This window comes from Salvia hispanica, chromosome 5 (assembly GCF_023119035.1).
Source record: "Salvia hispanica cultivar TCC Black 2014 chromosome 5, UniMelb_Shisp_WGS_1.0, whole genome shotgun sequence".
Taxonomy (NCBI): domain Eukaryota; kingdom Viridiplantae; phylum Streptophyta; class Magnoliopsida; order Lamiales; family Lamiaceae; genus Salvia; species Salvia hispanica.
In genome coordinates this window covers 1,270,392-1,289,885 of record NC_062969.1, presented here as the reverse complement: position 1 = coordinate 1,289,885, position 19,494 = coordinate 1,270,392, and the positions used below count along the sequence as shown (strand labels likewise).

The 19,494-nt window shown below is 41.0% G+C and overlaps 4 protein-coding genes and 1 pseudogene across 4 annotated transcripts; 1 reads left to right on the top strand and 4 right to left on the bottom strand.

Moving 5' to 3' along the window:
- The first annotated feature begins 1,829 nt into the window (after positions 1–1,829).
- LOC125188175 (malonyl-coenzyme:anthocyanin 5-O-glucoside-6'''-O-malonyltransferase-like) lies at positions 1,830–3,215 on the top strand. Its single transcript, XM_048084931.1, has one exon. It carries the CDS (start codon positions 1,830–1,832, stop codon positions 3,213–3,215), a length of 1,386 nt encoding a protein of 461 aa, XP_047940888.1.
- A 2,992-nt stretch (positions 3,216–6,207) lies between these two features.
- Positions 6,208–8,259, bottom strand: LOC125188174 (malonyl-coenzyme:anthocyanin 5-O-glucoside-6'''-O-malonyltransferase-like). Its single transcript, XM_048084930.1, has 2 exons — positions 7,680–8,259; positions 6,208–7,029 (listed from the first exon to the last, which is right to left on the bottom strand). The coding sequence occupies exons 1-2, from the start codon at positions 8,214–8,216 to the stop codon at positions 6,208–6,210; spliced, it is 1,359 nt and encodes a 452-aa protein (XP_047940887.1). The 5' UTR covers positions 8,217–8,259.
- A 1,851-nt stretch (positions 8,260–10,110) lies between these two features.
- LOC125188173 (malonyl-coenzyme:anthocyanin 5-O-glucoside-6'''-O-malonyltransferase-like) lies at positions 10,111–11,499 on the bottom strand. The gene has a single exon (XM_048084929.1). It carries the CDS (start codon positions 11,497–11,499, stop codon positions 10,111–10,113), a length of 1,389 nt encoding a protein of 462 aa, XP_047940886.1.
- A 548-nt stretch (positions 11,500–12,047) lies between these two features.
- LOC125188172 lies at positions 12,048–13,746 on the bottom strand (annotated as a pseudogene).
- Positions 13,747–14,913: 1,167 nt separating this feature from the next.
- LOC125188169 (malonyl-coenzyme:anthocyanin 5-O-glucoside-6'''-O-malonyltransferase-like) lies at positions 14,914–17,934 on the bottom strand. The gene is made up of 3 exons (XM_048084926.1): positions 17,398–17,934; positions 15,958–16,770; positions 14,914–15,297 (listed from the first exon to the last, which is right to left on the bottom strand). Exons 1-3 carry the CDS (start codon positions 17,932–17,934, stop codon positions 14,914–14,916), a joined length of 1,734 nt encoding a protein of 577 aa, XP_047940883.1.
- Between the last annotated feature and the right edge of the window lie 1,560 nt (positions 17,935–19,494).

Sequence of the window (19,494 nt, the reverse complement as noted above, 5' to 3'; positions counted from 1 at the left end):
ATGGACCATTCCAAATTTGTCAAGTTAAACCATGTTATTTAATATACTATACAAATTTAGATAATTTCTGTTCTATCAAACAACAACGAAAAAACATAATATCTTTGCATATCTTGACATGAAGCCCGTATTTCTTATCTTATTTTACATATCTTCTCATATCCCATCCTTTTTATCAAACGAGCCCTTAATGTAAGAATGAGGGAATAATTTTTTTTATGTGGTTCATCCATTATTGATTGTTTCACTTTGTTTTTTTTTACTAACAAAAACTCCATCCGTCCCACTCAAGATAACCTCATTTTTGAGTGACACGTGATTTTATGAAAAGTTGTTAGATGGAGTAAGTAAAGAGAAAAAAAGTAGTAATTGAATATTCTAATGAAGAGAGAGGAGAGAAATACTTCCTTCGTCCCATGTTACTTGAGGCGTTTCTTTTCGGCATGATATTTAAGAAAGTTATGTTTAGTGAGTTAAATAAAGTAAAATAAAGTAGATGAGAAAATAAAGAAAGAGAGAGGAGAGAATAAAATAGTAAAAGAAAGAATAAAGTAGGTGTGATTAAATGTTTTGTTTTTAGCCAAAAAGATAAATGGCTCAAGTAATTTGGGACAACCTAAAATGAAATACAACTTAAGTAACTTGAGATAGATAGAGTATTTATTTCCAAATATAGAAAGTGGACATCTTAAATGTGACAAACTAAAAGGGAAAAGTAAACATCTTGATGGGACGAAGGTAGTAAGATTTTAAGAAATACTCCATCTGACTCGGCTAATATGACACATTTCTCGGTTGACAAGAGATTTTATAATTTGTTAGTTAATTTGTTTAATTGCAGTGTAAAAATGTGAGTATATATAAGTTTTAAATGAAGAGAAAAAGATGGTTGTATCATTTAATTGAAGAGAGAAAAAAGTGATTATATATAATAATTGTTATATAATAATTGAAGAGATAAAGTTATTTTAATATTTCAAAATATAAAATTTTAATAATCTTATTTAGAATTGCCTAAAAAGAAAAATATGTTATTGGTAAAGAGGGAGTACAACATAAAATATGTGTCGTTGGAATAAAACTGCAAATTTCATTTATGACTATATACCAATCTAATTATCCCAACAAAAACCATGTATCGTTAGAATACAACTGTAAATTTCATTTATGACTATACTAATCTAATAAAACTGCAAATTTCATTTGTGACCATTTCCCAATCTACTAATCCCAAAAGTCATTCAGAATCTATCAATTCAATCACATTTTTGTTTGATTTTGCAATTGAGTCATTTAAATTATTAAATTTAGTCAAATTCTGATTCGTTCCACAAAAATATTTTGACTTTTTAATAAGTGTAATCATATACTCCATTCGTCCCTAAAGAAAGTGCATATTATTACGGGACGGACTAAAATTATCTTAGGGCAACCCAAAATGAAATACGGTTCAACTACCTTGAAACGGATGGAGTATACATTAAGAAATACAAAAATCCATCCTATCTGTCTAGTAAAAATTTCGTTTATGACTACTCCCTTCGTCCCACAATAAGATTTTCGTTTCCCATTTCGATCCGTTCCAAAATAAGAATTTTATTTTATTTTTACCATAAATAGTAAGTAGACCCCACATTATACCACGACTGATATTCCACTTACTTATTCCATTTACCTTAGTTAAAACTTTAATGCCAACAAAAATTTTGTTAAAGATAAATGTAGAGATAAGAATCTTTCAATTCGATGCTAACAAAGACACTCTCATTCGAGAAAAAATTCCTTAAATACCCCTTAGTAGTATCATCACTCTTACTCCAAACACCGCCATGACAACCGTAATCGAAACCTGCCGTATTCCGCCGCCTCAAGGCGTCGCCGCCGAGCTCCTCCTCCCGCTCTCCTTCTTCGACATGTCTTGGCTGCACACCGTTCCGATATACGTCCTCAACTTCTACAATCACACATGTTCCGAAGCTGAATTCCTCAACACCATTGTTCCGAAGCTCAAACACTCTCTCTCTTTAGTCCTCAAACACTACCTCCCCGTCGCCGGAAACATCCTCTTCCCTCTCGACACCGCCGCCTCAAAGCCCGTCCTCCGCTACATCTCCGGCGACACCGTAGCCCTCACGGTCGCCGTCTCCGGCCTCGATTTCGACGAGCTCGTCGCGAATCACGCGAGAGAAGCCGACCAATTCTACGACCTCGTCCCGCCGCCCGTCCCGCTGATTGAAGAAGAAAATTACAAAATTGCCCCTGTGTTTTCATTCCAGGCGACTCTCTTCCCCGGCCGCGGAATCTGCATCGGCGTGAACTTCCAGCACACCCTCTGCGACTGGAGATCCACCGTCGGATTCATGAAGGCGTGGGCTGCGATCAATAAATCCGGCGGTGATGAGGTTTTCGCGACGAAAACCGGGCCGGTTTTTGAGAAACCGGATACGGAAGGTTCTAGAAGAGTCAATGGAATGTTCTGGAATGAAATGAAGAAGATTCCTTTCGAGCCTGCAGCGTCGCTTCCACAGCCTACTAATAGAGTGAGAGCCTCGTTCGTCCTCCGCCAATCCGACATAAGGAAGCTGAAGAATCGGATCTTAACGGCGAGGCCGGGCCTGGATCGGGTCTCCACTTTAATGGTAGCTGCGGCGTATGTTTGGACTGCACTAGTGAAGTCTCACGGCAGCAGCGCGGAAGGGGAAGAGGAGGTGCTCTACATTCCGGCTGACGCAAGGGGGCGGCGGAACGCGATGTTCGATCCGCCGGTTCCGGTGAATTACTTCGGGAATTGCTTGGGTGGTGGGTTGGTGAAGATGGAGCAGCGGAAGGTGGCGGGGGAGGATGGATTTGTGGTGGCCGCGGAGGCGATTGGGGATGTGATCAAGGCGAAGATTCTCGACGGAGATGAGTTGCTTAAGAGTCCGGAAAATCGGCTGGGGAAGATGGAGAGGCGTGAGAAGGTTTTCGGGGTTTTGGTGGTGTATGGTTCGCCAAAGTTTGAGTTTAAGGAGGCGGATTTCGGGTGGGGGGTGGCGAGGAAGATGATGATTCTGTCGTTGGATGAAGATAAATATGGGATGTTGATGAGTAACTCCGGCGACGGCGGTTTGGTCATCGATATGTCGCTGCCCAAGGAGAGGATGGAGTCTTTTGCGTCTATATTTCAAGATGGCCTAATATCGCGAGGAAAAATATATGGAGAATCAAGGTTGTAGACATGTAGTCTACAATTACCTATTCCTTCCTTCAGTCCCTTTTATTTAAGATGTTACTACCTCCGTCCCCCAAAATTTGCTACACTTTGACCCGACACGGATTTTAAGAAATGTAATGAAAAATGAGTTGAAAAAGTTGGTGGGATGTGGATCCTACTTTTAAAGTATTAGTTTTATAATAAAATGTGAGTAGGAATGAGTTAGTGGAATATGGGGTCCACTGCCAAAAATGGTAAAAGTGAAGTGTATCAAATTTTCAGGGACGGCCCGAAATGGTAATATGTATCAAATTTTCAGGGACAGAGGTAGTATTTTTCAAAATATAGCCCTTGAGTATTTATGTAAAAGATGAACTTAGTACTTTCCTTTGTCGCTTGATAAGTGATTCATATTTCTTTTCGAAATATTTAATAAACGAGTTCTTGGAGTTAATAGGCGAGTTGTTAATATTGTTAATTAAAATCTTTCATATTAAGCTATCAAGACTAGTGACTATTCCCTTCGTTCTCTAATATGTGTAATGTTTTCACCATGCTCAAATTTTATAAGTATCATTGTCGTAGAAAGTGAATTGAAAAAAATTAATGTTACGTAGATTCTACTTTTAGAGCATCCACAATAAGAATAGGTCAGCCATAAGCCAGCCACTCTCTCTCTCTGCCACGACAGCAGCTCTAAAAATCCACCTGCCACATTAGCATTTTACTCAAATAGGCTAGTCATAGGCCAGCCGCAATAAAAATAATTCAAAACAACTACATTTAAGGAATTAAATTTACGATTAAATTACGGAATTAAATTTACGAGACATATACGGGAAAATTCATTCATTTCATTAAAAAAAAGGTACATAGATAAAAAAAAATACACTCGTCGTCGCCGCCGCCGTCCTCCCCGCCGCCGCCACCCGGGGTATCCGAGGCAGCCTCTGAACCCCCCACCAGTGCCCTCGAGGCATCCAAATCCACCCGCATGTTCTCGAGCATTGAGTGGAGAAACCTCTTCTCCGTGGGGTCAGTTGCGGCCTTCCACTCTTGGAAGACCTTGTACATCCGTTCCTCCGTCTTTGCACGCGAGAATAAGGTGCCGAGATGACCTCTTGTGGCGATAGGGGTGATCCTCCCCTCGCTTCCCGTTGCGCCCGCTTTTGGCCAACCGGGCGAGGGCGACGAGTAGAGGATGGAGGGGACGGAAACTCCTCAGCATCCGGGGGAGGTCGTGGGATCCGCCGCTGCTGTTGCTGTAGTCGTCGGAATAGTTCAACCTCCGCTTCTTCGGCCACTCGGCGTCGCACCCCGCCCGGAACTTCTCGGAGTCCTTCGGCCAACACATAGCATTCCCGGGGAAGGTGAACTCCTTATACTTCCCCGGCAAGGGGAACCGACTCTCCGCTACCCTCCGGGCGTCCTCCTCATTCCGACCACTAGTCACCGGGCGGAGGGCGTTGGCGTACAACCCCGAAAATCGGCCGACCGCGGCCCCGATCCGTTCCCACCCCTTCCGACACTCCTCCTCGCTGTAGTCCTTTCCGTGCATGCAGTTCCTCCTGTAGGCTGCTCCAATCTTCGCCCACATGTTGAGGACCCGCCTGGTTGTTCGCAACCGGCGGATCATCGCAAACCGACAACCACGCCTTGGCCACGCCGGCGTACTCATCCTCCGTCCACTTCCTCCGCGTGGGGGTGTCGTGAACAGCGGGCTGCGACGACTCGCCGACCACCTTGCCCTTCCCCTTGGCCTTCTTCTTCTTCGGCGCGGCCCGACCCGCTGGAATGGGAGTGTTCAGGTCCCCGAGATCGATCCTCATCTCATGCAATGACAAAAGATCATCGCCAGTGAACTGCGTCTTCACTTGGGTCGACGTGTGAGGCGAAGTCGTCAAAAAATCAAGAGAGGGACGATAGACCGTGTCCCCCCTCGGTGACCCTACATCCCGGGATGCATACCTCCCTGCCATACCGGCATCATCCCCATCATCTACTGCTGCATCTGGGGTATACCTCCCCACCCCGGCGTTACCTACCCGCCGCTGGCCTGCACCCCGCCCGGCATCCCCCCCGTTTCCCCCCCGCGCTCCAGCCATCATCCCCATCAACCGTTGCCAAGGGACGTTAAACCCTGAGCCCATTTGCCCGGCCATCTGGCCCCATCCAGATCCCACGGTACCGTGGGAGTCCGAGATCCGCTCGTCGCCGGACTGGACTCGTTGTTGTGGTCCATCGCTCGATGTTGCTCTTGTATAGAAATTTAGAAAGAGAGAAAACTCGTTAAAACAAGTGGTGCAAATGAAAATGAAACTAATATAGCGTATATATAGGTTTTCAAAAATTTAAAAAAAAAAACGAAAATTGGCGCTGGCCGATTGGCACGCCACAATGGCGGTCAGCGCCCTCAAATCGGCTAGCCCACGCCGATTTTTTCGCCGATTCGGCGCTGGCCGATTACAATAGTTCGGCTAGCGACGCGAATCGGCTAGCTGGTGGGCTAGCCGCTATTGTGGATGCTCTTATATACTTCTTCCGTCAAAAAGAATATATACTTTAGGTCCGAAACGAGTTTTAATGTAAAATTGGCAAAGTAAAAGAAAAGTTGAGAAAACAAGTAATTAAAGTATTGTTAGTGGAAAATGGGTCCCACCTCATTAGAAAGAAAATATTTTCCAAAATTAGAAAGTGCATATTCTTGAGAAACGTACTAAAAATGAAAGAATGCATATTCTTGTGGGATGGAGGGATTATTTCAGAATACTGATAAAATAATTTAAATAGAATGAAGAAACCTTACTACGATATTGCTCTTAAAGAATTTCGAACCTACGTCTAGAACATGGAGATCGGAGGTACATCGATTAAGGACCCGAGCAACAATATACGTTGAAAAATTAATCTAAAACATAATTTTAGAGATACAGTTATACCCCATTGTTCTGCAATAAATCAACTTAAATGTTGTTATGGAAAATCAAATCAAAGCTGCAAACCTAAACCCTTTATCACATAGAGAGACCAATTGCAAACATAGAAGCAAAAGCCTCCATCTCCTCCTTGGCCAACGACATACCGACGGCCAAATCCCCGTCGCGCGAGTTAAACAACGACATCAAATATCCCGTACCATCCAACGACAGAAACTCCACCTTCTCCGCCTCCCCCCATCCAAAATCTGCCTCCGTGAAATCCAACTTTGGGGAACCAGTTATCCCCAAAGCCCTCATATCCTTATATTTCGCCATCTCCGTCAACAGATTCTCCGGGCTTTTCAGAAACTCATCCCCGTCGTATATTTTTGCCTTCATCTCATCACCAATAGCCTCTGCCGCCGCAACAAATCCATCCTCCGCCGCCAACTTCCGATGCTCGACTCTCACCACCCTGCCACCTAAGCAATTGCCGAAGTAATTCACCGGCACTGGTGGATCGAACAGCGCGTTCCGCCGCCCCCTGGCGTCGGCCCCAAAGATGAAAACCTCATCTTTATCTCCAGCGGGACCCAAGGATTTCGCCAAGGTGGTCCAGACATAGGCGGCCGCAACCACAAAAGTGGAGACTCGATCTATGTTTGGCCTCGCCGAGAAGATCAGATTCTTGAGCATTTTTATGTCGGATTGGCGGAGGATGAATGAAGCTCTCACTCTATTGGTCGGCAATGGATGCGTCACCGCCGGCTGGAAAGGAATCTTCTTCATCACATCCCAGAATATTCCATCAAGTCTACTAGAATCCTTGCAAATTGGTCTCTTGAAAAACGGCAGAGATTCACCGTTTCTAGAAACAAACACGTCATCATCTCCGGATTTGTTGATCATAGCCCACGCCTTCACGAAAAAAAAATGTTAGTAAGAACTTCATGATTAAGGATATTTTCTTATAGTTGAATAGATTTATTTTAATTAGGTGTTGTTCGATTTTCTAAAGAAAATAGTAGTAAGATAGTACTCCCTCCGTCCCCGATTAAGAGTCACACTTTTTCAGTTCGGTCCATCCCCAATTAAGAGTCATACTTCATTTTTACCATAAATAGTAATTAGGTCTCACATTCCACTAACTCAATTCACTCACATTTTATTATAAAATCAATATAAAAAAATGGGTCTCACATTCCACTAACTTTTCAACCAACTTTTCTTTACATTTCTTAAAACTCGTGTCCGGTCAAAGTGTGACTCTTAATCGGGGACGGAGAGAATTTAAGATTGAGTTGCTAAATTATTTAGTAGGAAGGGATTGACTATGCATCATGACTATCCATCTAAAATTAAGTCACGAGATTGAATCTCATGAACCAAACGTAATACAAATTGAATCATGAGATATATATAATCTTAACCCCCATTAAAATACTAAAAGTCATACCAATAACACTTTTCATTATATTTTAGAATTAGTAAAATCATTAATAAGGGTTAAAAATAATTTCAGATAATGTGGACAAAATTAACAAATAAAAAAATACTTAAGCCATTACCTTCATGAATCCTAAGATTGATCTCCCGTCGCTAAGGCTATGGTGATTGCTCAAACCAACGCAGATTCCTCGGCCGGGAAAGAGAGTCACCTGCAGAGTGATCAGAGGGACAATTTGGTAATCTTCTTCCTCGGCCATTTTCGGCGTCCGCGGAAGGAGGTCATAGAATTGATCCGATTCTCTAGCGTGATTCGCTACAAGCTCTTCAAAATCGAGACAGGATACAGCGACCGTGAGGGAGACGGAGTCGCCAGAGATGTATCGGAAAACAGGTTTCTCGGTGTCAGGTTCGGAAGGGTAGAGGAGATTTCCGGCGAGGGGGAGAAAGTGTTTGAGAGTTAAAGAGAGAGAGTGTTTGAGGTTCGGAACAATGGTGTTGAAGAATTCAGCTTCGGAACATGGATGGTTGTAGAAGATGAGGCGGCGGGTCGTATTGAAATGCAGCCAAGTCATGTCGAAGAAGGAGAGCTGCAGGAACAGCTCGGCGGCGACGCCTTGTGGCGGCGGAATACGGCAGTTTTCGATCACAGTTGTCATTGCAGGGTTTTTGAGTATGAAGCGAACAACTAGATATGGTGTTTTATAGGGTAATTTTACTACTCCTTTTCTTTTTCTTTTTGTTTTGCATTACCACTCCTTTTCAATATATAGAAATTGAATCCATTACAAAATATTACTGCATGTCCAAGTAAATAGTCTTGTCCATTTTTTACGACCCAAATAATAGACTGAATTGGTAAGTCATATATACAATTATACTCCTTCTATACTAGAAAATTGTCGCTTGGATTCCATTTTTATCTATCCAATAAAATTTGTCATATTTTATTTGTATTATTTTTAGTAAATTTTTCTAACTCACTTTTCATAATATATTTTTAAATGTGTGACAGGTCAAACATGTTAAATTTTGGATGATTTTCTGGACGGGTAGGATGGTTTTACGTTTGTTAACATCTTATTAATGCTAGCTAATAGAGTAATATGCTATTTCGTTATATTTCCCCTGTGATCTCACGATAAGTGATACGTTTCTTTTGGAACAAATAAATTACTTCCTTCGTTTCTTAAAAATACAAAAGTTGAAAATGGTATGAGTTTTAATACAAAGTTGCTAAAGTAAGAGCGGAAAAGAGTAAAAATAGGTAAAGTAAGAGAGACGAACAAAAAAAGCAGTGGAATTAGTGTTAGTAGATTGTTAGATCCATTTCATATATGCGAAGTTTCTATTTTGAACAGACCAAAAATGAAATAATTTCATTTTTTTTTGAAAACAGATGGAATAAGAAAGTTATCTTTAAATTAATTGAAGTTGAAAAAGAGTAAAGTAGAAAAGTGAGAAGAAAATAAAGTTGAAAAAAGGAAAAATGTTGTTTTTTGCTTAAAATAAATTACTCACTTTAGGTTAGACATCCCAAACAAGAATACAAATAGAATGGATTGTAGGTTCAATGGAACGAAGATATGAATGAAATGTGAACTTCTTTGGATTTCTCATTTTCATCAAACCCCTCATTCATCTCATTATACCAAGCAATGTATAGAATGGAAGTAGGAATTACATTTCACATTTTGGTTTGTCCTTTGTTAATTGTCTTACTTCATTTTTAATATTTTTAGTAGACCATACATTCCACTACTCATACTTCCTCCGCTCCAAAGAAGATGACTCCTTCTTGGGACGGTACAAGATTTTATGAATGCTAATTTTAAAGTGTTTAAGAAAGTGGCATCTTACATAAAGACAAATGGAGTAGGTTTTGTTAGAGGTGATTATTTTTTATACGAGACGAACACACATGAAGTTAATTAGACATGAACATTCACATTTTGGTTTCGGGTCCTTATAGGGTCGACCCAATAAGAACCTGATGATTTTCGGTAGGGTCGGATCGGGTTAGAGTCAGGTATGGATTATCCGTTAATAAATAAAATAATTACTTTTATTATTTTTATTTATTAAAAAGTATTATACTTTAATATATTATTTAAATTTAAATCATGATAAAGTTCTAATCATATTATAATAAATTTTAATTGTATAATATCATGATTTGGTTGTTATTGTGTCGTCTCAAGTTAAATTGTACTCCCTCTATTACTATCCATTCCATAGTAATAGAGTCATTTTGCCATTTTGGTACGTTCTATAATAGTACAGTCATTTCTCTTTTTAGTAAAAGTCAACACATTTTTGCAAACCTATTTTACTCTCTCTTATTTTTTTCTCTCTTAATCTCTCCACCTTTTTTATTTTCCACTTTATTCTCCATTTTACTTAACTCACCTAATGCAATTTTTCTTAATCTCTGTGCCGAAAAGAAACGTTTCCATTATTATGGAACGAACGGAGTATAGTAGTAGTAACTTATCATTAACGAAGGCCTGACATTTTTTTGCTTGAAAGGATAACTTGCACTATTTGTAACCCTTAGGTTTTGTGGATTACATCCATTATTTTCTCTAACACCGTTAGGCCATCTTGAAATATAGAAGCAAAAGACTCCATCCTCTCCTTGGGCAGCGACAAATCGATAACCAAACCACCGTCGCCGGAGTTACTCATCAACATCCCAATCAACACCTCTCGGTCCAACGACAGCATCTCCACCTTCCTTGCCACCCCCCATCCGAAATCCGCCTCCTTACATTCAAACTTGATCGAACCATACACCGCCAAAACTCCGACCACGCTCTCATCTATCTTCCCCAGCCGATCTTCCGGCCTTTTAAGAAACTCATCTCCGTCGTAGATTTTAGCTTTGATCACATCACCAATCGCCTCCGCCGCCACCACAAATCCATCATTCCCCGCCAGTTTCCGTTGCTCCAATTTCACCAACCCACCACCCAAGCAATTCCCGAAGTAATTCACCGGAACCGGCGGATCGAACAGCGCGTTCTGCCGCCCTCTCGCATCAGCCGGAAAATAGAACACCTCGTGTTTATCTTCCGCGCTGCTGCCGTGGGACTTCACCAGCGTGGTCCAGATGTACCCTGCCGCAACCGTGAAAGTGGAGACTCGGTCTAGGCTCGGCCTCGCTGATAAGAACCGATGCTTGAGGTTTTTTATGTCGAATTGGCGGAGGATGAATGAAGCTCTCACTTTGTTAGTCGGCCGTGGGAGAGGCACCACCGTCTTGAAAGGAATCTTCTTCATTGCATTCCAGAATATTCCATGGACTCTTCTTGAAGCTTCCGAGTCCGGTTTCTCAAAAACCGGCGGAGATTCGCCCAAAGCCTCGTCGTCGCCGGATTTGTTGACCATGGCCCACGCCTTGACGAATCCGACGATGGATCTCCAGTCGCAGAGGCTGTGGTGGAAGTTCACACCGATGCAGATTCCGCGGCCGGGAAAGAGAGTCGCCTGGAGTGAGATCACAGGGGCAATTTTGTAATTCTCTTCCTCAGCCAGCGGCGCCCGCGGCTGCACGAGGTCGTAGAATTGGTCCGCTTCTCTAGCGTGATTCGCGACGAGATCGTTGAAGTCAAGGCTGGAGATGGCAATAGTGAGCGCTACTGTGTCGCCGGAGATGTAGCGGAGAACGGGCTTTGAGGCGTCGGTGTCGGTGTGGAGAGGGTAGAGGAGATTTCCGGCGACGGGGAGATAGTGTTGGAGAGTGAGAGAGAGAGAGTGTTTGAGGTTCGGAACAATGGTGTTGGAGAATTCAGCTTCGGAACATGGATGATTGTACAAGTTGAGGACGTACATCGGATTGGAATCAAGATAAGACATGTCGAAGAAGGAGAGGGGGAGGAACAGCTCGGCGGCGACGCCTTGTGGCGGCGGAATACGGCAGGTTTCGATCACGGTTGTCATTGCGGGTGTTTGGAGTATCAAGTGATCACACTATGGTGTTTTATACTCATTGTTCGCATCTTCACAATATATATATAGAAATTGACTTCATAAAGTAGTCAATATTACATGTACCTCTTTTCTTGTTAACAAATAGTCATAAATGAAATTTGTATTTTCTTTAAAATGATTCAACGTATGTTAATTTTTTTTATGGGAATTTTAGATAAACTAATAGTCATAAATAAGATTTGTAGTTTTTTATGGGAATTTTAGATAAACAAATAGTCATAAATAAGATTTGAAGTTTTATTCTAACGAGACATAAATTGGAAAATATACGTAAATGAAATTATCTAGTTTTATTCTAACGATTCAATATCCTTTATATTGCATTTTTCAAATCTTATTTGATGATACTATCCTTTATATTGCATTTTTCAAATCTTATTTGATGATACATTTGTATTTTATAAGTAAGATTTTTTCATTATAAAATACTTATATTTAACGATAATCAAAATTAAGCAAAAACAACATCGATCTAATTTATTTGTCCTCGACAATCATCACATATAGAGACCAGATGCAAACATAGAAGCAAAATCCTCCATCTCCTCCTTGGTCAAAGACATACCGACGACCAAATTGCCGTCGCCGGAGTTAGACAAAGACATCGAATATCCCTCGTCCAACGACAGAACCTCCACCTTCTCCGCCTCCCCCCATCCGAAATCCGCCTCGGTGAAATCGAACTTGGGGGAGCCAGTCATCGCCAAACCCCTCATGCCCTTATATTTCGGCATCTCCGTCAACAGATTCTCTGGGCTCTTAAGAAACTCATCTCCGTCATAGATTTTGGTCTTTATCTCATCAACAATAGCCTCCGCCGCCACAACAAATCCATCCTCCGCCGCCAACTTCCGATGCTCGATTCTCACCCTCCCGCCACCTAAGCAATTGCCGAAGTAATTCACCGGCACTGGTGGATCAAACAGCGCGTTCCTCCGTCCGGTTCCGTCGGCCGCAATATAGAACACCTCATCTTCATGTCCAGCGGGGCCTAAGGATTTCGCCAAGGTGGCCCAGACATAGGCCGCCGTAACCACAAAAGTGGAGACTCGGTCTATGTTTGGCCTCGCAGAGAAGATCCGATTCTTGAGTGATTTTATGTGGGATTGGCGGAGGATGAACGAAGCTCTCACTCTATTGGTCGGCAATGGATGCGTCGCCGGTGGCTTTAACGGACGTTTCTTCATTGCTTCCCAATATATTCCGTCAACTCTACTAGAATCTTTGTAAATTGGTCTCTGGAAAACCGGTAGAGATTCTTCGTTTCTAGAAACAAACAGCCTCATCATTGCCTGATTTGTAGATCACAGCCCATGCCTTAGGGCCAATGCAGGAAAAAAACGTTAGTTTGTCCCAACTGAGATGACTCAACGCTAAAAATAAAAACAATTTTTTTTTTATCTCTATAATAGTCTCGCTGTCTTATTTTATTCCGCCCAACACACAAAATAAAACTGTATGCGAGACTTAAACCCTAGCTAGTTCATTTCTCCTAACAAACTTTTGGAGCCACTTAATTTGTAAATTCAGTCTCTCCTTATTTTCCAATCTTTAACAATTTGGTTTTCATTTGCATCATTAACAGCTTACTTAATTTGTCAACAAAATTAAAACTAAAAAAAAAGAAAAAAAAATTACAGGGACTTAAACCCTAATTACCTTTATGAACCCGATGATTGATCTGTCGTCGCCGAGGCTATGGTGATAGTTCAAACCTAAGCAGATTCCCCGGCCCGGAAAGAGAGTCACCTGCAGAGAGATGGGAGGGATAATTTTGTAATTTTCTTCCTCAGAGATTGCCGGCGTCCAAGGAAGGAGGTCATAGAACTGATCGGATTCTCTAGCGTGATTCGCGACGAGCTCGTTGAAATCGAGGCCGGAAACGGCGATCGTGAGCGGGACGGAGTCGCCAGAGATGTACCGGAAAACCGGTTTCTCGGCGTCGGTGTCGGAAGGGTAGAGGAGATTTCCGGCGACGGGGAGATAGTGTTTGAGAGTTAGAGAGAGAGAGTGTTTGAGGTTTGGAACAATGGTGTTGGAGAATTCGGCTTCTGAACATGGGTGGTTGTAGAAGACGAGGCGGCGGATGTGATTGAAATGCAGCCAAGTCATGTCGTAGAAAGAGAGCGGCAGGAACAGCTCGGCGGCGGCGCCTTGTGACGGCGGAATACGGCAGGTTTCGATCACAGTTGTCATTGCAAGTTTTATGAGTATGAATTAGTGATTAACTTGCTAGGCTAGGGTGTTGAATATATAGAAATTGAATCCATGAAAATTACTTACTCCATGTGCAATTAAATAGTGTAGTGCATTTTGGTACCAACTTTTCAAAATAAGACAAAAGGAAGGTGTAATTACTTTTGCTGTATCCTACAAAGACTAATATGTCAACTCAAGTATCACAACCAACTTCAAATGCTACTCCTCCTCCTTCCGTCCCAAAATAAGTGACTCATATTCCTTTTTGGAACGTCCCAAGATAAGTGACTCATTTTCTTTTTACTACTCTCTCTCTTACTTTTCCTCTCTACTTTATTAACTCTTTTACTTTATTCACTTTCCACTTTACTGACAAAATCTCATTTCCTTAAATCTCATGCCGAAAAGTTTGTGGTCACTTATCTTGAGACAGAGTGAGTATTATTATTGACTAATTGTCGTTGCAAGAGTTTTGTAAAGTAAACTTTTCCGACATTTAGAAATTGGAACTACATGAATTACATACTCTAACGGCCGTCACCTTATAATTAACACAAAAGAAGAGTGAATTGAAAGATTCTGGTTGACTTTACAATGTACTATGATGGGTGTAGTGTTTTCTTGTTTGGGATTATTAGATTGGTAATTAAATAGTCATAAACGAGATTTGCAGTTTTATTCCGAAATGAAATGAGAGATTCTAGTTGAAAGGCCAAAGTTGGTCCCGAACATATGGTCATTTTATGTTTTTGGTCTTAAATTTTATTTTTTGGATTTTTTGGTCCTGGACATATGGAAATTTGATCATTTTGGTCATGGACTAACTGTTCCGTTAAAAACTAATGGTCAATGGGTTTAATCCAGATTTTGACCAAATTTGACTTTTAATTCTGAATTATTATTCCCTAATTATTTTAATAAATATTTATTTTAAGTTAGAAATAAATAATATTAAATAAAAATAGAATTGCTCTTCTTCTCCATCCACTTGCGACTCCTCCTTCTCCCCCCCAAAACCCTTCCTCACCCTCAACACCTTACAAATCTCCCTCATCTCCGACTCCACAATCCATCTGGAGCACGACCCAAGCGCCTGCACAACCCTCTGATCATTCAAATACAAATTCAGATTAATGGGGCTTTGTTGAACCACATGCATCATCTTCACGAAATCGGGCTGCTGGAGATACTCTCGTGCTGGGATCGCTCGCCAGCCTCACCCACATCTCGGGCCCGAATGCCTTGCCGAAGGGGTTCGTCGGGCCGCTCGGCGCCGGCGAGGCCGGACTTGAGGGCGTCGTTGGAAGGGTCGATCTGGAGGCCCTTTTTATAGGCGGAGGCGGCGTCGGCGTAGCGACGGAGGCCCATGTGCGCGGCGCCGAGGCGGGAGTAGCCCTTGGCCCAATCGGGCTTGAGCTCGACGGTCTTCTCGGCGTGGGAAAGAGCTTCGATGAATTGGTGGAGGCAAGCGTAGGCGGCGGAGCGGTTGGAGTAGAGGACGTGGTTGGAGGGGAGAGGTTGCCGGCGGAGAAGGCGGCGTTGCTTTGGCTTCGTCGGCCATAATTTAGATGATTTTGATATTTATTAAAATAATTAGGGGATTAATTAGGGAGTAAAAAATCAGAACTAAAAATTTAATTTGGTCAAAATCGGGATTAAATCCATTGACCGTTAGTTTTTAACGGACAGTTAGTCTAGAACCAAAATGATCAAATTTCCATATGTTCAGGACAAAAAAATCCGAAAGATAATGTCTAGGAACAAAAACCTAAAATGGCCATATGTTTTTTTGGCATTTACTCTAAAAAAAATTATACTTATTAGAACTCTTAGAATAGATTTATACTTTCCTTGTACATATATTTTGTAATCTCTATCTAAAGAGAACTTGGATAGTAATCATCATCAATAAATCATAAAATAAGTTATCATAAAATAAGTTAAATAATTATACGAGAAATAATTAACTCATTTCAATATAAAACTAATATTTTAAATGGGTCCTATATACCACTCATTTTTTCCTTTTACTTTTTTCACAAAGTTAAACAATTTTGTAAAATTCGTGCCGAGTTAAAAGGGCTCCTTACATTGTGGACGGAGGGATGTACTTTATTTGAATGCAGGAGTAATAGAAAAAGTAAATTATAATCAAAATTAAGCAAAACAACATCGATCTAATTTGTTTGTCCTTGACAATCATCACACAGAGAGTCCACTTGCAAACATAGAAGCATAAGCCTCCATCTCCTCCTTGGTCAACGACATACCGACGACCAAATCGCCATCACCGGAGTTGGACAACGACATCGAATATCCCTCGTCCAACGACAGAAACTCCACCTTCTCCGCCTCCCCCCATCCGAAATCCGCCTCCGCATAATCGAACTTGGGGGAGCCAGTCATCGCAAAAGCCCTCATGCCCTTATATTTCGGCAACTCCGTAAACAGACTCTCCGGGCTCTTAAGAAACTCATCCCCGTCGTAGATTTTGGTCTTTATCTCATCAACAATAGCCTCCGCCGCCGCAACGAATCCATCCTCCGCCGCCAGCTTCCGATGCTCCACTCTCACCCTCCCGGTCCCTAAGCAATTGCCGAAGTAATTCACCGGCACTGGTGGATCGAACAGAGCGTTCCTCCGCCCCGTGCCGTCAGCCGCAATATAGAACACCTCATCTTCATGTCCAGCGGGGCCCAAGGATTTAGCGAAGGTGGCCCAGACATAGGCTGCTGCAACCACAAAAGTGGAGACTCGATCTATGTTCGGCCTCGCCGAGAAGATCAGATTCTTGAGCGTTTTTATGTTGGTTTGGCGGAGGATGAACGAAGCTCTCACTCTATTGGTCGGCAATGGATGCGTCGCCGCTGGCTTTAAAGGACGCTTCTTCATTGCTTCCCAATATATTCTGTCAACTCTACTAGAATCTTTGCAAATTGGTCTCTCGAAAACCGGCAGAGATTCTCTGTTTCTAGAAATTAACGCCTCACTATCGCCGGATTTGTTGATCACAGCCCACGCCTTAGGGCGGAGGAAGAAAAAAAATGTTAGTTAGAAGTTCATTAAACATACCAATAATATTTTTAATATGATGACTCACTTTCTTTTTTAATTTGTTCCAACGAAGATGACTCAATACTAAAATTTTTATCTCTATATTAGTCTCTTTGTGTCTGTTTTATTCCTCCCAACACACAATATAAAACTGTATAATACTCCATATGTCCATGAATAAATGTCCATACTGATCGGCACGAATTTTAAGAAATTGTTGGACTTTATAAGGTAAGTGGGTAGAAAAAGTTTGTGGAATATGAGACCTACTTTAAATGTTATAAAATGTGAATGGAATGGATTAGTGGAACATATAGTCCATTTACCTAATATAGTAAAAATGAAAGGAGACATTTATTGACGGACATACAAAAGAAGAAAAAATGGGACATTTAAGGACGGACATAAGGAGTATACTTTTATAGAGACTTAAACCCTAGCTAGTTCATTTCTCAAACAAATATTTGGAGCCACTTAATTTGTAAATACAGTCTCTCCTAATTTTCCAATCTTTAACAATTTGGTTTTCATTTGCATCACTATCAACTTAATAAGGACTAAAAATGATTTTATAGGGACTTAAACTCTAATTACCTTTACGAACCCGATGATTGATCTGTCGTCGCCGAGGCTATGGTGATTGCTCAAACCTAAGCAGATTCCCCGGCCCGGAAAGAGAGTCACCTGCAGAGAGATGGGAGGGATAATTTTGTAATTTTCTTCCTCGGACATTGCCGGCGTCCGAGGAAGGAGGTCATAGAACTGATCAGCTTCTCTAGCATGATTCGCGACGAGCTCGTTGAAATCGAGGCCGGAAACGGCGATCGTGAGCGGGACAGAGTCGCCGGAGATGTACCGGAAAACCGGTTTCTTGGCGTCGGTGTCGGAAGGGTAGAGGAGATTTGCGGCGACAAGGAGATAGTGTTTGACAGTTAAAGAGAGAGAGTGCTTGAGGTTTGGAACAACGGTGTTGGAGAATTCGGCTTCTGAACATGTGTGGTTGTAGAAGACGAGGCGGCGGGTGTGATTGAGATGCAGCCAAGTCATGTCGTAGAAAGAGAGCGGCAGGAACAGCTCGGTGGCGGCGCCTAGTGAAGGCGGAATACGACAGGTTTCGATCACGGTTGTCATTGCAGGTTTTTTGAGTATGAATTAGTGATAACTAGCTAGGGTGTTCAATTTGTGCAGTAATTCTTCCTCTTGTTCTGAATATATAGAAATTGAATCCTTGAAAATAACTTACTCCATGTGCAATTAAATAGTTTAGTTTATTTTGGTACCAACTTTTCAAGATAAGACAAAAGGAAGGTGTACTCACTTTTGTTATATACGTCTCCTTTAAATGTAAATGAAAATTTTCAATTTTGTTCTAATACGATGCATCTTTTATGTAGTTTATTTCTTAAAATCTTATTTGATGATATATTGTAACGTAGTATTTCTTTGTAAAATATAAGTATACTGCCATTTAGTTATTATAGAGTCAAATTATTGACTCGCTTTTATTTCGCCGTTAAGCTATCCCATAAGTGTTCGGTACGGGGCAGATGCAACAATGACAAGTAAGAGTATTGTATCCTGATTGTCGTTGTAAGTTTTGTGAAGTAAACTTTTCCAACATTTAGAAATTGGAATTATATAAATTAAATACTCTAACTGCCGTCAACTTATAAGACAAAAAGAAGAGTTAATTGAAAGATTCTGGTTGACTTTACAATGTACTATGATGCTTGTAGTGTTTTCTTGTTGGGATTATTAGATTGGTAACTAAATAGTCATAAACGAGATTTGCAGTTTTATTCTAAGTTCTAACGACACATGTGTTATGTGTATATCTTATTTTTCCGTTGAGATTATTAGATTGGTATATAGTCATTATCACTAACAATGCATCCTTTATATATGTTGTACATTACTTAAAATCTTTTTTAAAGATATATTTCTACTTTATTATTATAAAATACTCCCTCCGTCCGCCATTAAATGTCTCATTTTTCTTTTTTCGTCCGTCCGTCAATAAATACTCAATTTCACTTTTACTATATTTGGTAAGTGGATTCTATATTCCATTAACTCATTCAACTCACATTTTATTATAAAATTAATATATAAAAGTAGGCCCCACATTCCACTAACGTTTCTACTTAGTTTCCTATATAAAGTCAATCAATTTCTTAAAATCTGTAACGGTCAACTATAAGACATTCAATAATGGACTGAGGGAGTATAAGTATTAAGCCTATTAAAGCTTTTTCGTATGTTATTAAATACTTGCAATTTTTTTTTAATGAAAAATAAAATAAAATATCATCAGAACTTATCGTTTGCATCATACTCTCAGGCATACCCGAGGTAAAACATTAACGACTAGCCAACAAGTAGACTAAACATACTAGAATAACATGGGCAAGCCCATGGAAGTTACATAAGATCAACAAAATCATTGCATCCAAAGAGCATCGTCTTGAGACACCCACCTTAAACCCAACAAGTATATCTAAAATATTGTGTTATTCAAGAAAATAGTACTCCCTCCGTCCCTTTGTAGCCGAGTCGTATTCCTTTTTTGGTTGTCCCGTTGTAGCTATGTCACTTCCTATTTTGGTAAAAGGCTCCAACTTTTCTTCTCTCTTCATTTCTCCACCTTTTTCCTTTCCTACTTTATTTTTACTTCACTTAACTATTTTTAAC